Below are 20137 nucleotides of genomic sequence, written 5' to 3' on the forward strand. Positions count from 1 at the left end.
CGAATCCCGCTTGGAGTGCATACTGTCGTTGTGTCCTTGGGGCAAGACACTTCATCCACCTTTGCCTGTGTGTAAATGTAATGTAATTATGTGAAGCACTTTGGGGTCAATGCAAGTTGACTAAAAATGTGCTATATAAATAAGATTATTATTATTATTATTAAGTTCCCAGAATGCAGGAACTCCTCGCGACCATGAAGGAGACTCACCATAGACCACCAGCAAACATGTGGCGACCACGTGGCGATCATGTGGCGAGCGCAGAAGAGTCTCCTGCACTCGCCTAAGTGGGACAGGCCCTTCAGTTTACGCCGACCATTGATCGCTATGTGCACTAGTTCCGTTAACCCACTTTCACGTCCTACAGTAGGGGCAATTTACAGAAGCCAAATAACCCACAAAACTGCACATCTTTAGAATGTGGAAGGAAACTGGAGCACCCGGAGAAAACCCCTGGGGTCAAATGGAGAATGTGCAAGCTCCACATAGACAGCACCTGTAATCAGGATCGAACCAAATTTGAGTGTTATAGTTCTTGTTCTGCACCGACAGCACAAGTTCTATTATTTTTAGCACTTCTCCAAATTCTGGAAGATTCGAGAAGCTTTTCTTTAAAAAGTCGTAAGTTTGATGAAAAGTGTTGTCATAGCACTTTGACTGGAACCAGCTGACATACAATTCATCCAGCCTAACAAGACAAAAACATATCTTGAGAGCAACTGGGAGGTATATTTTTATCTCTCTGCATGAAAACAAAACTAAATTTGCAACATGACAAAATATTTTCTGGCATCAGGAATGATGATAGCAACCCAACCGGGCCCCACAAATATCAAATAAATCACTTTAATATTTTAAAATAGAGTTGCTTGGAGCATTCAATATCACCACAAATGGTTAGGGGGTGGTTGCAGTCATTTCACCACACTGCATTTCAAAATAGTAACTGAAGCGTTGTCATAGAACTTAGATTTCCAGCAGAAACAAGCAGGTGTCCAATTCAAATACTAGTGACTGGAAGATCAATGTAACCAAGCAAGCCGACACTAATATGAGTTCAAGACTTGAAATATTATTAGTTTGTCTTTCCACAGCCACTGCCTAACCTACTGAATGTTTCCAGCGTTTTCTAGTTTTGTTACTATGTTGAGGTTGTTTACCAGCTGTTTAACCAGATAGTATAGTTAAATTTGAACACAAAGTATTTCCTCATTAATATTTTGTACCGTATCTAATCAGTCTGATCAGTATAGGATACAATACGGTGCATCTTAAGGGTCAGTGAAATAGACAATAGACAATAGGTACAGGAGTAGGCCATTCGTGCTTCGAGCCAGCACCGCCATTCAATGTGATCATGGCTGATCATCCATAATCAGTACCCCGTTCCTGCCTTCTCGCCATATCCTCTGACTCCAATATCTTTAAGAGCTCTATCTAACTCTCTCTTGAAAGCATCCAGAGAATTGGCCTCCTCAGCCAAGATCACAATGAATGGCTGTGCTGGTTTGAAGGGCCGAATGGCCTACTCCTACACCTATAGTCTATTGGACGTTAATTCGTCAGTTCACACTCTGACCCTTTGCTCAATCATTTTTGTTTTATCTCTCAATTCTTCTCACTGCATACAGAGGAAGCACCCCCTCTCTGTAAAAAAAAACCCCACTCCTGATACTAAATCAATCCTTTATATCTCTACGATCAATTATCCTCAATATACAAAGATTATATGTAACATTTGCAATGATTACCAATGTGCAAGTCAGCTCTGAGATGACAGAATACAACAGTGAGGTCAAAGGTTATCTTTCATGGGGAGGAGCAGATACACATTTAGATGTCACTATATTGAATGTTTTGTCATTTTGAAAATAGTCTTACTCTCTGGGTTACCTCGGTGAGAATCATTGAATATCGCAAAGTTGCTGTGCATGGATGACCAATTTGCAGTACAGGTGCACAACCTTTTATCCGAAAGCCTTGGGTCCAGACACTTGTCGGATTTCGGACATTTTCGGATTTCAGAATGGAAGATTTTTAGCGTAGATTAGGTAGGTAGCGCGGGCGGCTTGAAAAGTCTGGAGCTGCTGCCTCCTCCCGGGTGACCGGGAGACTCATTGCATAAATGTTAGTCAGTTAGTTTGGAGGGATTTTATGTGGTGGTGGTGGAGTCGGGGTGAAGGGGGAAACTTTAATTCTTAGTCCCCTACCTGGTCGGCGACTCCCAACCTCGCGGAGCTGGGGGCTCCGTCCGGCCGCGGGCGGCGCCGGTTGGAGCTCCGACCCCGGCAACTCTACCCCTGGCTGCGAGGCGCTCCAAATCCAGCGCCGCCCGCGGTCGGACGTCCCAGCTCCGGGAATGTCGGGAGTCGGCGGCGTCGCAGCGCTGGGATACCAGCGGGGAGCGGGCAATGCCTTACCGGGTCGCCGTGCGGCAAGCTCCGGAACGCTGTGGCCGCCGACACACAACATCGCGGAGCGTCGCTGGATTTGGAGCCGCGGAGTTGGGGGCTCCGTCCGGCCGCGGGCGGCGCCGGTTGGAGCTCCAACCCCGGCAACTCTACCCCTGGCTGCGCGGCTCCAAATCCAGCGACGCTCCGCGATGTTGTGTGTCGGCGGCCACAGCGCTCCGGAGCTTGCCGCACGGCGACCCGGTAAGGCATTGCCCGCTCCCCGCTGGTTTCCCAGCGCTGCGACGCTGCCGACTCCCGACATTTGCGGAGCTGGGGCGTCCGGCCGCGGGCCGCGCTGGATTTGGAGCGCCTCGCAGCCAGGGGTAGAGTTGCCGGGGTCGGAGCTACAACTGGCGCCGCCCGCAGCCCCAACGGCCACAGCGCTGCGGAGCTTACTGCACGGCAACCCGGTAAGGCATTGACCGCTCCCCGCCTCTCCGACCAGGTAGGGGACTAAGAATTAAAGTTTACCCCTTCACCCCCCTTCACATAAAAGCCCTCCAAACTAACTGACTAACATTTAAGCAATGATTTACAGATGTTTAAGCGTCTCCCGGTCTCCAGGGAGGAGGCAGCCGCTACAGTAGTACAGACCTGGGTTGACCGTGGGTCGTTTTGGGTCAAGTTTGGCGCCAAACGCGAGTTTTGGTGCGCAGACGACATCTGGAAAAAATGGCCGGTTTTCGGAGCTTTTCGGTTTCTGGAACACCGGATAAAAGGTTGTGCACCTGTAATAGTTTGAGCGTTATCATTACATTTTGATAATGTAATGTTCATTAATTCAACCTCTGAAAGTTAAACATTGTAAGTGTGGAATATTCTTCTTTCAGCTCAATGATTTGCTGGAAAAATCTAAGAATTTTAATTTACTTTTCTGTCTGCACAAGAGATCACAGATACTGGAATCTGCTGGAGCTGCGAGTTGACCAACAATCCACTGTTGCTCAACTGCTGAGTTCCTCTCATAGATTGTTGTTACTTGTCTCCCAACTTTTCTCCACTTTTACAATTGCTCCCCCATTTTCCCATAATAATTTGACCTAACATTGAATAACATTGAAACATCGCCTACTCATTTTCTCCATGGATGCTGACTCACCCGCTGAGTTTCTCCAGCATTTTTTGTCTACTTTGAATTCCTCCATTCTATTTGACATGTTCTCCTCCATGTTTCTTCTGCTTATTTCATCATATCATATATCTAATCATATATCATATCATATCTATCTATATATTAAAACTGTGTGTGTGTGTGTGTGTGTGTGTGTGTGTGTGTGTGTGTGTGTGTGTGTGTGTGTGTGTGTGTGTGTGTGTGTGTGTGTGTGTGTGTGTGTGTGAATCATCCACCCCTCAAAACATTTCGACATTTTTATGTACACGTTTTTTAAAATAAAATCCTTCCCCCACCACTCTTTTTAAAATCTAAATCAGACTCACGAGCTGCTTGACATCACAATGCCAACATGCCGACCTATCCAGACCCACCTGCCTCTAGGCCCCGGCCCCCCCCTGCCGCTGTGGATTAAAGGCGCAGAGAGATGGAGTGAATTCAGCAGAACAAACATTCTACAGCTCCGTTCCGCTGTAGCTTCTTTGTTCTACACATCTCGACACATCATCTCCCCTCCCCCCCTTCACCCCCTCTCCCCCCTCCCCCCCTCCCCGTACTCGGGTTCTGAAGCGCCGAGTATGCGAGCGCATGTAGCTCAGAAATATCCAGAAAGTTCTGCGGAAGCCCGCACGCCGCGGCCTTGCTCAGGGTCCACATCCTCACTCGGGTCCGGCGCCTGGTGGGTAGGCTGCTGCCGCGGCCGAAGCCCGGTTTGACGCCTGCCCACCGGCCGCCTCGCTCGGGGTCCTCAGGTCTATCCCCGCCCAACGCCTGGTGGGGAGGCAAATGCGCGTTGGGGAAACAGACCCAATGGGTCTCAACTTGGTCTAGTATCTATTAAAACTCTGTGTGTGTGTGTCAATCATCCACCCCTCAAAACATTTCGACATTTTTATGTACACGTTTTTTTAATAAAATCCTTCCCCCACCACTCTTTTTAAAATCTAAATCAGACTCACGAGCTGCTTGACGTCACAATGCCAACATGCCGACCTATCCAGACCCACCTGCCTCTAGGCCCCGCATGCGCGTGTGTCATTTTGCATGTGAAACGTATCTCCTCGAAAACCAGATGCCGAAACGGCAACATTTTTACATAGAAAAGTTTGAGAAACTGAGTGGGGCAGCAGCATCTATGGAGCGAAGGAAACGATTTTCCTTCGCTCCACAGATGCTGCTGCACCCGCTGAGTTTCTCCAGCTTTTTTGTGTACCTTCGATTTTCCAGCATCTGCAGTTCCTTCTTGAACATTTTTACATATATCAGTAGAGATTTTCCTTGCGAGTTTAGAAATCCACTCCTCTGTACCGTTGGTACATTATTTTCCTGACTTTTTAATTAAAATTGTTGACCAATCTGACCTTTTTTAAAAATCTGACCGCTGCCCAGGTGCTGATGTTACAATTACAGTGAAATTTTTACATCTACGGGTAGAAAATTTCCTTATGATTTCAAAAATCCAATCCTCTATAAATTTGGTCGATTATTTCCAGAGATATTTACTAAGATTTATCACCAAACTGATATTTTAAAAAAATATTAAGGTTGCCCAGCTGCTGACCTCACAATGCCTTTGCACCTGGCCCTACTGCTTCCTGACCCTGCCCCCCCCCCCCCCCCCCCCCCCCATCTGCCTGCAGGCCTCGCCCGGCCCCGCCCGCTGACCTCACAATGCCTTTGCACCTGGCCCCACTGTCTCCTCCCCCCCCCCCCCCCAGGCTGCCATGTTGTAGATTCCATTTGTTTTTATTGAAATTGAATTTAATTATTTGTCACTTAACAGTACTAATTCTTAACATTAACTTTTAATTTCAGACAGTTTAAAAAAAAAAAAATTGCTTGCTGTCATCATTGACAGCTTAGATCGGACCCGCTGTGTGTGTGTGTGGGGCGTGGGGTCCTCCCCTGAATTACATAGAGCTGCTGACAGCTTTCGTGTATGAGACCTTCATTTCCAGAACATTCTGAACGCGTGATGCATGGTTGCATTTCGCTCTCTGCTCTCTCTGTCTCTCCCCCTCTCTCTCTCTCTCACTCTCTCCCTCTCTCTCTCTCTCCCATCTCTCGCTCTCTCTCCCCCCCTCTCTCTCTCTCTCTCTCCCACCTCTCTCTCCTCGCCCCCTTCATTTCCCCCCCTCTCCCCTGCCCTCCCCCACCCTCCCCTAAACTCCCTTCCCCCCTCCCCTCCACCCCTTCCCCTACCCTCCCCTCTCCTTCCCCCACACTTCTCCCCTCCCTTCCCTCCCTCTCTCCCCTCCCCCACCCACCCCCCTCACCCACCCTCCCTCTCCTCCCCTTCCACCCCCCTCTCCCACTGTCTCTTGCCTTCCTGTCTCTACCCCTTTCTCTCTGTCTCTCTCCATTCTCTCTCTGCCCTCATTCTCTACCCCCCCTTTAGACGCGCCTGTGCGTTGGGGGCTATGCATCAGTGGAGAGGCGGGTTAGGGGGTTACAAAATGAATTCCTCCCCTTTAACCCAAACATACACATATATGTCCTCACACCGTGTAAAAAGGGTTCTTTTTCCACTCTCTCCTTGCATTCCCCCCCCCCCCCCTCTCACACCCCCTCCCATCTGGTCCACCCCCCCCCTTGGTACACCCCGCCCCACCTTTTAGCTTCTCTATTCCCCCCCTCCTACCCCCACCTTAACCCCTTTCCTCCCCCCCTCTCTCTTACCCTCCCTCTCCTACCGCCCCCCCCCCCCCCCCCCCCTCCAATTTCCTCCCGTCCCCCCCCCCCCCCCATGGGAACCCCCCCTCCTCTCACCCCCCCCTCCCCCCCCCCCACCCCCCTTCTCCCTCTCATATTCCTCTTCCCCCCCCCCACCCCCTGGTCCCCTCTCCTCCCCCCTCATCTCCCCTCCTCCCCTTTCCTCTTATTCCCATCCCCTTCCCTTCCCCACCCCTTACCCCCATCTCCTCTCCGTTCTCTCTGCTCCTTTTTTCCTCTCCTCCTCCACCCTTCCCCTGAAAAAGACCCCAATCCCTCCTCCGATAACCTCAAACCCCCACCCTCTTTCCTACTCCTCCCTCTTTATCCCCTCCTTCTTTCTCCCTTTCTCTTCCACACCCCTCTTCCCTCCCCCTCCCCTCTCTACCACCTTCCACTCCACTTGTCCCCACAACCCCTTACTCTTGTTACCCCCCCTTTCCCCCCCCCGCCCCCCCCCCGTTCTCCCCTTCTGTCTCGAGCCTTTGCTCTAATCCTCATTCCTCTCTCTCCTCTCCACTTCTCCCTCTCTTTTCCCCTCTCTTCCTCCCCTCTTCCCCCTCCCCCCCCTCCCCCCCCCCTTCCCCCCCCCATCCTTTCCCCCCATTTTCTATCCCCCAACCCCTCCTGGACCCACCCCCCCCCCCCCCCCACCCCCCCCCCGCTTCCCTTCCCACCCTTAGGCTCTGTAACCCATTTCCTCCCCCTTAAAACTCTCATCGTTCTCCATGCCCCTAACCCCCCCCCCTTCTTTGTCGAACCCTTTCTACACTTGTTCTGGTAACTAAGGCTCCTTTGTGGATTTCCACTTGTTTTCCACCCACTCTTTCACCCTTTACCGTAACAGAGAAATTGTCACATATTCCTGTAGAGTTTTTCCTCCTCCACATTTTGTTTTGAAAATTAGAAAATTTGTTTATTAATTTCCCTACATTTTTTAGTAAAAAACATCAAATCATTTTAAAATCAAGCTGCTGCATGAGTCACCGTGCCATCTCACAGATGTCCAATCACAATGGATCTCATTTTACATATGATATCACAATGGGACAGGTGTGGGAGATTGTAACGTTCACGTGGTCTGGCGTGCACAATCAACTAAGATCAAATAGTGCAACTTGTCCTTAACCCCCCCCTATCCACCCCCTCCCTCTCCACCCCCTCCATCTCCACCCCCCTCCCTCTGCACCCCCTCCCTCACCACCCCCCCTCCTCCACCCCTACCCCTCCTATCCTCCCCCTCTCCACCCTCCCCCCTCTCCACCCCTCCCCTCTCCTCCATCCCCTCTCTCTTCTCCCCCTTCCACCTTCTCCCCTTCCTCTTCTCCTCCCCCTCCACCTTCTCTTCTCCCCCCTCTACCCCTCCCCTCCTTTTCTCCACCCCCCTCTCTCCAACTTCCCCTCCCCCCTCCCCCTCACTCTCCCCCCCTCCTTCTCCTCTCACCCCTCACTCCCCCCTCTCCCCTCTACTCTCTCTCTCCTCTACTCTCTCCCACCTACCACCCCCCTTCCCCTATCTCCCCCTTTCCCTCCCTCCCCTCCTCTCCTCCCCTCCACCCATCCTCATCCCCCTCTCTCCCATCCCTCCCCACTCCTCCCCTTCCCCACTCTTTCCCCCATCTCCCCCTCTCACCCCCCTCTCCTCAACCCTCTCTCCTCACCCCCTCTGACCCCCATTCCCTATTCTCCTCACCCCCCTCTCTCTCCCCATTCCTCTCTCTCCTCCCACTCTCTCCTCTCTCCTCACCCCTCTCCTCACCACTCTCCCCATCTCCTCCCCCTCTCCCCTCCCCTCCCCTCCTCCTCTCCTCCCCCTTCTCCCCCCGCCTACTCTTTCCCATCCCCTCTCCCCCCTCCCCCACCCTCTCTCCCCTCCCTACCCCTCTCCCCCATTCCTCTCTCTCCACCCCTCCCCCCCCACTCTCACCTCACTCACCCATCTCTCCCTCCCCCCCCTCTATCCCCCCTCCCCCTCTCCCTCTCCTCCCTCTCCCATCCCCCCTCTCCCCCCTTCGCCCCTCTCCTCCCCCCCCAATCTCTCCCCATCTCCACCCTTCCTCCTCGCCTCTCTCCACTCTATCCTCCCCTCTCCCCTCACCCCTCTCTCCCTCTCCCCTCTCCGCCCCCCTCTCCATCTCCCCCCCTCCTTCCCTCTCTCTCCCCTCCTCCTTCCTCCCTCCCCCCCCTCCTCCCTTATTCCCCTCCCCTCCTCCTCTTCCCCCATTCTTCTCTCTCCCTCTTCCCCTCTCCTCCTCCCTCCTCTCATCTCCCCTTCCTCCTCCCTCTCCCCATCCCCCCCTCCCTCCCCATCCTCTCTCCCCTCCCCCTCTCCATCTACCCATCCCCCCCTCTCCCCATCCACTTCCTGCCTCTCCACCCCCCCTCACCCCCCCCTCTGCCTCCTCACCTCTCTCCCCTCTTCCACTCCTCTCCTCCACCTCTCCTCCAACCCCCTCTCCACCCCCCTCCTTCCTGTCCCCCTCTCTTTTCCCCCTCCCCTCTCCCCCCCCCTACTCTCTCCCCCCTTCTACTCTCTCTTCCCCTTCTCTCTTCCCCCCCCCCCCCCCCCATTCCCCCTCTCTTCCCATCTCCCCACCTCACACATGGGGGGGGCTGGTTAGTTTGCGTGTGAAGCCGCAGCACCCTCCCCCCCCCCCCACCTCATTGGGAGAACACACCCAACGGGTCTGCACTGGTCTTGGTCTGGGGGGGGGGGGAGATGTGTGTGTGTGTGTGTGTGTGTGTGTGTGTGTGTGTGTGTGTGTGTGTGTGTGTGTGTGTGTGTGTGTGTGTGTGTGTGTGTGTGTGTGTGTGTGTGTGTGTGAGACGCCGAAGGCCGCCTCCCCCCCCACCCGCAACCGCGCCTTGAGGGGACGGGACCCAACAGGTCCCCCATGGTCTAGTAACCCTTAAATGTGATTAGTTAACTTGGGAGACACTGCTGCTTGTCCTGTTCGCTCCAGCCTTAGCCATTTCCTGTGTCTTGAGTAACTTGTCACTAACAATTCTTTTCAACTCTAAGAGTCTAACCAGTGACAGGAACCATGAGATACCATGCTGCCAAAAATCCAGACCCCTGCCCTCTGGAATGTATTTGAAAGAGTGGAATAGGAAACATTACTCAGATACGGAAGCAGAATGATAGTGAGCTGGACCATTTAAATGTGGAGAGAGGGATTTCCAATTGGAATTACATTTAAAGTCATGTGGAATCAAAATTTGTCTAATTGGGTCATGGGTATTTCTGAAATGATTACTACTCCTGAGACTTACTGAAAAGCTCAAGTTTTCTAACTTGAGTTTCAATGAAACCATGGGTTATGCATGTACATATTTGCACTGTGCATTCCAGCCGCTAAAGCTCTTCATCTGGATCACCCAATAGTTCATAGTTATTGAGTTCAATTTCTTGTCATTTTCAAGTTGGTTAATGCAACACAATAGATATCTCAAAGTTGCTCCAAAAAGATTGTACAGTTTTGCTGCTTTCGACTTGATGGCTAACCAAATTATTCAAACATCCTCTAAAATTCATCCATCAGTCAGTTCATTTATTCATTCTTACACAAAAATGCTGGAGAAACTCAGCGAGATGCTGCTGCACCCGCTGAGTTTCTCCAGCATTTTTGTGTACCTTCGATTTTCCAGCATCTGCAGTTCCTTCTTAAACATTTAATCGTTCTTATTTGTTTCATCTGATATGATAGTATTACTTTCACAGTCAACTGTATTTTAAATCTATGGTTAATACACCTAATTTTAAACTTACAATATTAAATGTTAATCATACTAAAGTATAAACGCATGTCATCGTGCATTGCATGTGAGCTTTACCTTTGTGTTGTGACTATGAACTCCAAATTCTCCTGTTCCCCGAAAAGGTGACTTGTGTCAAAAATCATGCTGAATTCATACTGCAATGTAAAACAAAGATTCAAAGATAAGTTGAAGAAGGCGTGAGACAGGCATCTAAAGCACTGATCTTCCAAAGTGTTATGATGACTGGAGGTACTAAATGCTGCATTCTCATGTCTCCATTGATGCATTGCCATGTAGGACAGACACTAAGATATGTCTGCAATCCAGTTGCAGGCATATCTTTAGGTAGACATAAACGTTGGAGAAACTCAGCGGGTGAGGCAGCATCAATGGAGCGAAGGAAATAGGCAACGTTTCGGGCCGAATCCCTTCTTCAGACTGATGTGAGCGTGGGGGGAGGGGGGGGAAGAAGAAAGGAAGAGGTGGGGCCAGTGGGCTGAGGGAGAGCTGAGAAGGGAAGGAGAACGTAGGGACTACCTGAAATTAGAGAAGTCAATGTTCATACCGCTGGGGTGCGCAGACATATCTTTGTTAACTTTGGTGCAAGGGTCTCGCGAAAACCACATGTACTTAATCTTACGGATTCTTGTGCTCAAATTCAATTGCAAGCATAAATAACATGTGACGTTTGACTCATTTTTTAAATTTACAAATACTTTTATTCAGAAAATAAAAGCAAACATATAAAGTATTAACACGATCAAAGGCTGCCTATATTGAGTTTACAAACAAACAGTCATCAAATTAACATATCGCCAACTTTATCATCAATACACTCAACCTCCCGCGGCGACCAGCTTTCACCGAAGGCCTCCAAAGTCACCGTGGACACCGCATGTTCCCTCTCCAGGAACACGCAGGCGCGGATGTGGGCCCGGAAAAGGGGCAGGCAGCCAACCCCAGTGCGGTCATCGACTACCCGCTGCCTGGGCCTGCGAATGGCCATCTTGGCCAGGCCCAGGAGCAGATCGACAGGGAGACCTCCCTCCCTCCCCTCCCCCCTCTGTACCGGATGCCCAAATCATGGTAGTGGCACAAGAAAAATGGCAATGAGGCTTGTGACTTAAAAGCAAAGCATATGCTTGAATTAGTTGAAAATTCCTACATGAAATAAGAAGATATTAATATCCTCGGTAAATCAAGAATCTTAGATCAACTCATCCAATATTGCACAGTTTCTATTTCATGAGGAGTCACAGCACATGCCTTCAGCAGGAGAGGGGATCCATACTTAACATGGGTAATAATACTCCATGCTTTAGTTGAGAATCAAGCAGTGTATAGTGTCCCATCTGGAGAATAGTCAAGCTGTTGTGACGGTGAATCAAAAATTTAGAAATGTAAGCATCTGAAGTTTTTAAAATGTTATGTTTAGTTTAGAGATACAGTGCCCTTTGGCATACCGAGTCCACGCTGACCATTGATCAACTGTACATTAGTCCTATGTCATCCCACTTTCACACCCTGCACACTAGGGGCAATTTAAAGAAGCCAATTAACCTACAAACCTGCACGTCTTTGGAACATAGGGGGAAACTGGAGTAGCCTGAGAAAAATCCACGCATGCACAGCGGGAATGTACAAACACTGCACAAACTACACCCATAATCAGGATTGAACCCGGGTCTCTGGCGCTGTGAGCCAGCAGCTCTGCCTCTGTGCAATGTGCTGCCCAATATATGTTTTATGGAATGTTGGTTAATATAGAGAAGATATCGTGAAACAAGTTACATTATATTTCTGTGGCACAAGAAAAATGGCAATGAGGCTTGTGACTTAAAAGCAAAGCATATGTTTGAATTAGTTGAAAATTCCTACATGAAATAAGAAGATATTAATATCCTCGGTAAATCAAGAATCTTAGATCCACTCATCCAATATTGCACAGTTTCTATTTCATGAGGAGTCACAGCACATAACTTCAGCAGGAGAGGGGATCCATACTTAACATGGGTAATAATACTCCATGCTTTAGTTGGGAATCAAGCAGTGTATAGTGTCCCATCTGGAGAATAGTCAAGCTGCTGTGACGGTGAATCAAAAATTTAGAAATGTAAGCATCTGAAGTTTTTAAAATGTTATGTTTAGTTTAGAGATACAGTGCCCTTTGGCATACCGAGTCCACGCTGACCATTGATCAACTGTACATTAGTCCTATGTCATCCCACTTTCACACCCTGCACACTAGGGGCAATTTAAAGAAGCCAATTAACCTACAAACCTGCACGTCTTTGGAACATAGGGGGAAACTGGAGTAGCCTGAGAAAAATCCACGCATGCACAGCGAGAATGTACAAACACTGCACAACCTACACCCATAATCAGGATTGAACCCGGGTCTCTGGCGCTGTGAGCCAGCAGCTCTACCTCTGTGCTGCCCAATATATGTTTTATGGAATGTTGGTTAATATAGAGAAGATATCGTGAAACAAGTTACATTATATTTCTGAATTCCTGTAAATGATTTTGTGCTCTCAGGTCACACGGTTAGGAAGGATGAAAAGGACGACGGGCGGTTGAAGGAAAGAGGAAAAGGTGGTGGAAAAGGAAATGGTAGAGAAAGGTACAAAAGCAAACCATAAAATATTCCTGGAAACGGGGCAGAACAATGGGAGGAAGAGGATTGCCAATGGAGTGGATTTCTCAGCTGCTTTTCATCCTGTCAGTTCACAGTTGGACATTTCCCTTGTAGTGATTTTTCATTTTACCTTTCTTTTTATACTTTGTGACAATTATTGCAGGATTCTTTGCAAAGACCATAAAACGGTCATCGATTTGAGGAAATTTGGATGGGTTGGTGAGGAACATCAGGAGTGCCATTGAAGCACGGCTACTGCTGATAACCTATAGGTAATAGAAACCTGCTCAACCATACCAAGAATGGGAACTGCTGAAAAGGTTCCCTGACAATTTTTTTTTTTTTTAAGCAGCAGTAGATTATGACTGTAATGTGACAGAGATGAGTTGAGTGATTGGTCTTGCAAGTATTTCTGCCTTACAAGTATTTAAAGACTCTGCTTACACTCTCTTTTTTGAAAAAGAATTCCAAAGATCATCACTTTGTCTATCAATGTTCTGAAGCAATTTTCAATCTTCCTCACTGCAAAGCAGTGCTTCACTCCAGCAAATACTCCAACTAACTTCTCCATATGCACTTTCACAACAGCCACAATGGATTCTTATATTTGCAACTTCAATTCGATTCCAGATTCATCATTCGAACTAGAACTACCACCACCAGAAAATGATTGCTTGTGGCCACGGCTTTCATTTGGGTTCCTGGAGCAGGCAACATCAATTGCATAAGGACATCAGGTTTTGGAGTAACTCAGCAAGTCGGGCAGCATCTCTGGAGAACATAGATAGGCGATGTTTCGGGTCAGGACCCTTTCTTGACTTGACTTTCTTCAGACCGATGCAGGTTGGTAGGTTAAAATGTTTATAGATTTAAAGCAGAGATTGATTTGGAAGGGTGTTAAAGATTATCAGGAGAAGGCAGAAGGAAAGGTTGAAAGGGTAACATACACAAGGCATAATTTTATGGTGGAGTAAACTCAATAGACTGAATGGCCTAATTCTGCTCCTGTGCCTTATAGTCTTATTTGGCCTCTTTAAATTGTCTCTAATGTATAATGAGTGGATACGAAAGTGGGATTACATAGAACTAGTGTGAATAGAAACATAGAAAATAGGTGCAGGAGTAGGCCATTCGGCCCTTCGACTCCAGCAAATACTCCATCCAACTTCTCCAGATGCGCTTTCACAACACCACAATGGATTTTTATATTTGCAACTTCAATTCGATTCCAGATTCATCATTCGAACTAGTACTGATAAATGGTCAGCATGGACTCAGTGGGCCAAAGGGCCTGTTTCCATGTATCTCTAATCATAGTCAATGTTTTTCCTTGGAAGACTGATTCATCTGCCAGTTTAATAATAATCCAAGACAAACACATATTCCAAGCTTTTGTCTGTTTTAAATGGGTGTTTTCTGCAATGTTCCATACAAAAAAACACTCACAAAAGCTGCTGGATCTCTGTAACGAGACCTATCACTATTTCAGTAGCTCATGCCATGACGTCCAAAGGGTTGTACAGGGTAGATGCAATTGGAACAAAGTGGGATTGCACGTGCTTTAAAAGAACAGACGAAAGGAGCACAGCACAGAGTTAACTAATCTTCTAAAATTGAAGCTGTGCTAACAGCGTTAGAGAACCAAAGGAAATCCCTCCACAAGGACAATGACAAACAGACCGAAGCTTTAATGGCATTAATCAAAACCGGCTGCTAGTGTAGCATCTGGTATAAACGTAGACTCAGCACTCTTACCTTGGACTGCCATCTCATGAAAGGAAATCCCACGCTGCATTTCAGGAAGTCTGTCTCCATCAGCTCACAATTAGTGCCTTTTTCTTCCTGAAGTGATAATGGGCAGGGTGAGAAACTGCTAATCACAGCTAGAAAGATGGTTCTAAACAATAGTCAATAATGGGAGTATCAGCTCCCTCTTTGGCGATCACTATATTGTCAAACTCAATGGTGATTAAAAGTCTAGAAGGAAATATATCAGCTCATTACATTTTAACTTTAAAAACAAATCAATCTTTTAAATCAATGCCTGTAAAAACATCCTAGAAAACACCTCTGTCAGGTCAAATCAGGCCATTTGTAAATTTTGTGAAGGGCACTAATTATAACATTGTTGCTCGACAGGGAAATATTTGACCTAGTTGCGAGAAATATGATTAAAAGTAGTTCAAAAGATTAACATCGGGAAATGCCGCCTGCTACAACAGATAGTAAAACTATCTCAAAAAGGAGAATGCCACTTAAAATGTAAATCTTTCAAAATTCTTCTTTTCCTTTACTCATTTCATGTCAATACAATTTAATTTCATTTTTTGCTTATAATACGTTTTCATTTGGCACGTATATTTTCTTCTAAATTCCATGATCTTGGTGGTAAATTTTCCCTCACTTCCCTCCCTTCTCAGATGTTAATTTCCATCTGGAAGGATAAGAATGGCCAGTCCTAAAAAAAAATCGGTGTCAGGGTAAAGATTAAACCCAAAACATCAGAGAATGTTTTTGCATGTACAGTGCATTCAGAAAGTATTCAGACCCCTTCACTTTTCCACATTTTGCTACGTTACAGCCTTATTCTAAAATGAATTAAATTCTTTTTTTTTTATCATCAATCTACACACAATACCCAATAATAAAAGCAAAAGCAGGTGTTTAGAAAGTTTTGCGAAGTAATTAAAAATAAATAACTGAAATATCACATTTGCATAAGTATTCAGACCGTTTACTCAGTACTTCATTGAGGCATCTTTGGCAGCGATTACAGCCTCAAGTTTTCTTGGGTATGATGCTACAAGCTTGGCACACCTGTATTTGGGTAATTTCTCCCATTCCTCTCTGCAGATCCTCTCAAGCTATGTCAGGTGAACCTCTGTCTGAGGTCCAGAATGCTCAGGAGCAGGTTTTCATCAAGGCTCTCTCTGTACATTGCTCCGTTCATCTTTCCATCTATCCTGACTAGTCTCCCAGTTCCCGCCACTGAAAACATCCCCACATCATGATGCTGCCACCACCATACTTCACCGTAGGTATGGTATTGGCCAGGTGATTAGCGGTGCCTGGTTTCCTCCAGATGTGACGCTTGGCATTCAGGCCAAAGAGTTCAATTTTGGTTTCACCAAACCAGAGAATCCTGTTTCTCATGCCTTTTGGCAAACTCCAAGCGGGCTGTCATGTGCCTTTTACTGAGGAGTGGCTTCCATCTGGCCACTCTACCATAAAGGCCTGATTGGTGGAGTGCTACAGATATAGTTGTCCTTCTGGAAGGTTCTCCCATCTTAACAGAGGAACTATGGAGCTCTGTCAGAGTGACCATCAGGTTCTTGGTCACCTCCCTGACCAAGGCCTTTCTCCCCTGATTGCTCAGTTTGGCCGGGCGGCCAGCTCTATGAAGAGTCCTGGTGGTTCCAAAGTTCTTCCACTTAAGAATGACGGAGGCCACTGTGCTCTTTGGGAGCAGCGATGCAGCAGAAATTGTTTTATACCCTTCCCCAGATCTGTGTCCTGACACAATCCTGTCTAGGAAGTGTACGGACAATTCCTTCATCTTCATGGCTTAGTTTTTGCTCTGACATGCACTGTCAACCGTGGGACCTTGTATAGACAGGTGTGTGCCTTTCCAAATTATGTCCAATCAATTTAATTTACCACTGATGGATTCCAATCATGTTGTAGAAACATCTCAAGGATAATCAATGGAAACAAGATGAACCTAAGCTCAATTTTGAGTGTCATAGCAAAGGGTCTGAATACAAGTCAAGTCAAGTCAAGTCGAGTTTATTTGTCACATACACATACGAGATGTGCAGTGAAATGAAAGTGGCAATGCTCGCGGACTTTTGTGCAAAAGACAAACAACAAAACAACCAAACAAATTATAAACACAATCATAACACACATATTCTTTTACATAATAAATAATGGAAGGAAAAACGTTCTGTAGAGTTAGTCCCTGGTGAGATAGGCGTTTACAGTCCGAATTACTTATGTAAATGTAATATTTCAGTTGTTTATTTTTAATTACTTTGCAAAAATTTCTAAACACCTACTTTGCTTCTTCATTCCGGGGTATTGTGCGTAGATTGATGATTTAAAAAAAAGGTAATCCATTTTAAAATAAGGCTCTGAGGTAGCAAAATGTGGAAAAAGTGAAGGGGTCTGAATACTTTCTGAATGCACTGTAAATACTGGCCTTTATAAATCAGAACATTGAGTATAGAAGTTGGGATGTAATGTTAAAATTGTACAAGGCACTGGTGAGGCCAATTTTGGAGAATGGTGTACAATTTTGGTCGCCAAATTATAGGAAAGATGTCAACAAAATAGAGAGAGTACAAAGGAGATTTACTAGAATGTTGCCTGGGTTTCTGTAACTAAGTTACAGAGAAAATTTGAACAAGTTAGGTCTTTATTCTTTGGAGCGCAGAAGGTTAAGGGGGGACTTGATAGAGGTCTTTAAAATGATGAGAGGGATAGACAGAGTTGACGTGGATAAGCTTTTTCCATTGAGAGTAGGGAAGATTCATGATTTGAGAATGAATGGACAAAAGTTTAGGGGTAACATGAGGGGGAACTTCTTTACTCAGAGAGTGGTAGCTGTGTGGAATGAGCTTCCAGTGGAAGTGGTGGAGGCAGGTTCGATTTTATCATTTAAAAATAAATTGGATAGTTATATGGACGGGAAAGGAATGGAGGGTTATGGTCTGAGTGCAGGTAGATGGGACTAGGGGAGAATAAGTGTTCGGCACGGACTAGAAGGGCCGAGATGGCCTGTTTCCGTGCTGTAATTGTTATAGGGTTATATGGTTAAATACTGGCTGCCCCATGCACAGGAAATGTCAATGCTCCAACCCAGCCTCTTTCATTACTGTGAACAAAACCTTTGGGTGTTCTGGAAATAAATGTAATTGCTCGTACAGTGGAATGTTCACCATAAAGCAGTTTAAAAATATGTGAAATGCACATTTTTAAGGAATTTGGAATGGTTTGTAAAATTAGAAAGATCCAAATATTTTTCTAAAATTTGAATTACGACCACAAGGGTGTTTTTTTTCCCATTGACGACCTGTACACTGCAAGGGCCAGGAAACGAGTGGGTAAGATCATCTCTGACCCCTCTAGTAACCCTGGCCACAAACTCTTTGAATTACATCCCTCTGAAAGGTGACTCCGGACTGTCAAAGCTGCCACAACCAGACATAAAAACAGCTTTTTTACCACGAGTAGTAGCTCTACTCAATAACCAAAAATCTGTAGCCTCCCTTTGCTCTGCTATTTTATTCAATTCACATGTTTTAATCAATAATGTTTTATTATTAATATTTAATGTTTTATGTATCATTCTTAACTGCCACTGTATGTCATGTTCTCACTTGTGGGCAGAGCACAAAGGCAAATTTCTTGTATGTGAATACTTGGCCAATAAACTTATTCATTCAAATGGGCCTTATCAAATAATTTAAAAAAAATGAAAAGCATTGATGCCTTATCAATTGTAAAGATGGTGCAACCTTTTGGGCGATTAAAAATTGAAGAATTATTAGAAGTGTCGCACTTCCTTAATTTTATTTCCACAGAGCAACAGATCTGCAAAGTGCGATATTAAATGCTTAATGTTGAGTATATAAACCACAATGAATAGAGGTACAAATTGGTAAAATAATAGCTGCTCTGTTCCAGGATTCTATATCACATATTTAAGTGTTCTTGTTCTTGCTTGTTCATACTTGTTCTTGCTGGGCTGCAGTGTGATGTGTTGAATAAACTCACATAAACTATAGAGTTTTAAAGAAACACAAGACCAAGTGTCTGCTCCCCAATTCACCCATCCCCTATCTGTAGCCCCCACGGGCGGCGCAGTCCTCCAACTCAACCCGTTACCGAAGGCAAGATTCGAGCACTCTTCAGCAAAGATCATAGCTCGTGAGCCTCCCTCAGCACTGGAGTTGGAAAAAAATCCCAATAGCACCTCCCCAATTGCAATGCCAATTGACCCTCCCCCTCCTGTCCTGCCAGGAGCTATGATGGCAACATTGCTGCAAATGTCAGGTGCCCTTGCTGTGAGATGCCATTGAGCTGAAAAGTTCAGAAGTGTAAGGAATACTAATATGCATGAGGAACAGCACCTCATATTCCGCCTGGGGACCTTGCGTCCGGATGGCATTAACATTGAATTCTTCCAATTTTGCTAGCCCTTACTGTCTCCTCCCCTTCCTTAACCCTCTAGCTGTCTCCTCCCACCCTCCTATCCGCCCGCCCTCGGGCTCCTCCTCCTCCCCTTTTTTCCCTTCCCCCCCCCCCCCCCCCCCCCCCCCCATCAGTCTGAAGAAGGGTTTTGGCCCGAAACGTCGCCTATTTCCTTCGCTCCATAGATGCTGCTGCACCCGCTGAGTTTCTCCAGCAATTTTGTGTACCTTCGATCTTCCAGCATCTGCAGTTCCTTCTTGAACACTAATATGCATGGGCTGTTTTGGCTTGTACTCGCTAGAATTTAGGAGATTGAAGGGGATCTTATAGAAACTTACAAAATTCTTAAGGTGTTGGACAGGCAGGAAGATTGTTCCCGATGTTGGGGAAGTCCAGGACAAGGGGTCACAGTTTAAGGATAGAGGGAAAATCCTTTAGGACCGAGATGAGAAAAACATTTTTCACACAGAGAGTGGTGAATCTCTGGAATTCTCTGCCACGAATTTTATAGAATTTTTCGAGGATGTAATTAGTAGAGTGGATAAGGGAGAACCAGTGGATGTGTTATATCTGGACTTTCAGAAGGCTTCTGACAAGGTCCCACATAAGAGATTAGTATACTAACTTAAAGCGCACGGTATTGGGGGTTCAGTATTGATGTGGATAGAGAACTGGCTGGCAGACAGGAAGCAAAGAGTAGGAGTAAACGGGTCCTTTTCAGATTGGCAGGCAGTGACTAGTGGGGTACCGCAAGGCTCAGTACTGGGACCCCAGCTATTTACAATATATATTAATGATTTGGATGAGGGAATTGAATGCAACATCTCCAAGTTTGCAGATAACACAAAGCTGGAGGGCAGTGTTAGCTGTGAGGAGGATGCTAGGAGGCTACAAGGTGACTTGGATAGACTGGGTGAGTGGGCAAATGCATGGCAGATGCAGTATAATGTGGATAAATGTGACTTTGGTGGCAAAAACAGGAAAGTAGACTATTATCAAAATGGTGGCCGATTAGGAAAAGGGCAGATGCAACGAGACCTGGGTGTCATGGTACACCAGTCATTGAAAGTAGGCATGCAGGTGCAGCAGGCAGTGAATAAAGCAAATGGTATGTTGGCTTTCATAGCAAAAGGATTTGAGTATAGGAGCAGGGAGATTCTACTGCAGTTGTACAAGGTCTTGGTGAGACCACACCTGGAGTATTGCGTACAGTTTTGGTCTCCAAATCTGAGGAAGGACATTATTGCCATAGAGGGAGCACAGAGAAGA

General features: G+C 46.6%; 1 protein-coding gene across 3 annotated transcripts in view; it reads right to left on the minus strand.

Annotated features, from left to right (window-relative positions):
- Window positions 1-20137, minus strand: part of itga9 (integrin, alpha 9) — a 369220-nt gene that overhangs the window by 107261 nt on the left and 241822 nt on the right. For all 3 annotated transcript variants that reach the window (XM_055633502.1, XM_055633503.1, XM_055633504.1), the window contains exons 19-20: window positions 14429-14515; window positions 10111-10190 (exon numbers count right to left, since the gene is read on the minus strand). In XM_055633502.1, the coding sequence (XP_055489477.1) occupies window positions 10111-10190; window positions 14429-14515 (167 nt within the window). The remainder of the gene's footprint in view (window positions 1-10110; window positions 10191-14428; window positions 14516-20137) is intronic.

This window comes from Leucoraja erinacea, chromosome 4 (assembly GCF_028641065.1).
Source record: "Leucoraja erinacea ecotype New England chromosome 4, Leri_hhj_1, whole genome shotgun sequence".
Lineage (NCBI taxonomy): Eukaryota > Metazoa > Chordata > Chondrichthyes > Rajiformes > Rajidae > Leucoraja > Leucoraja erinaceus.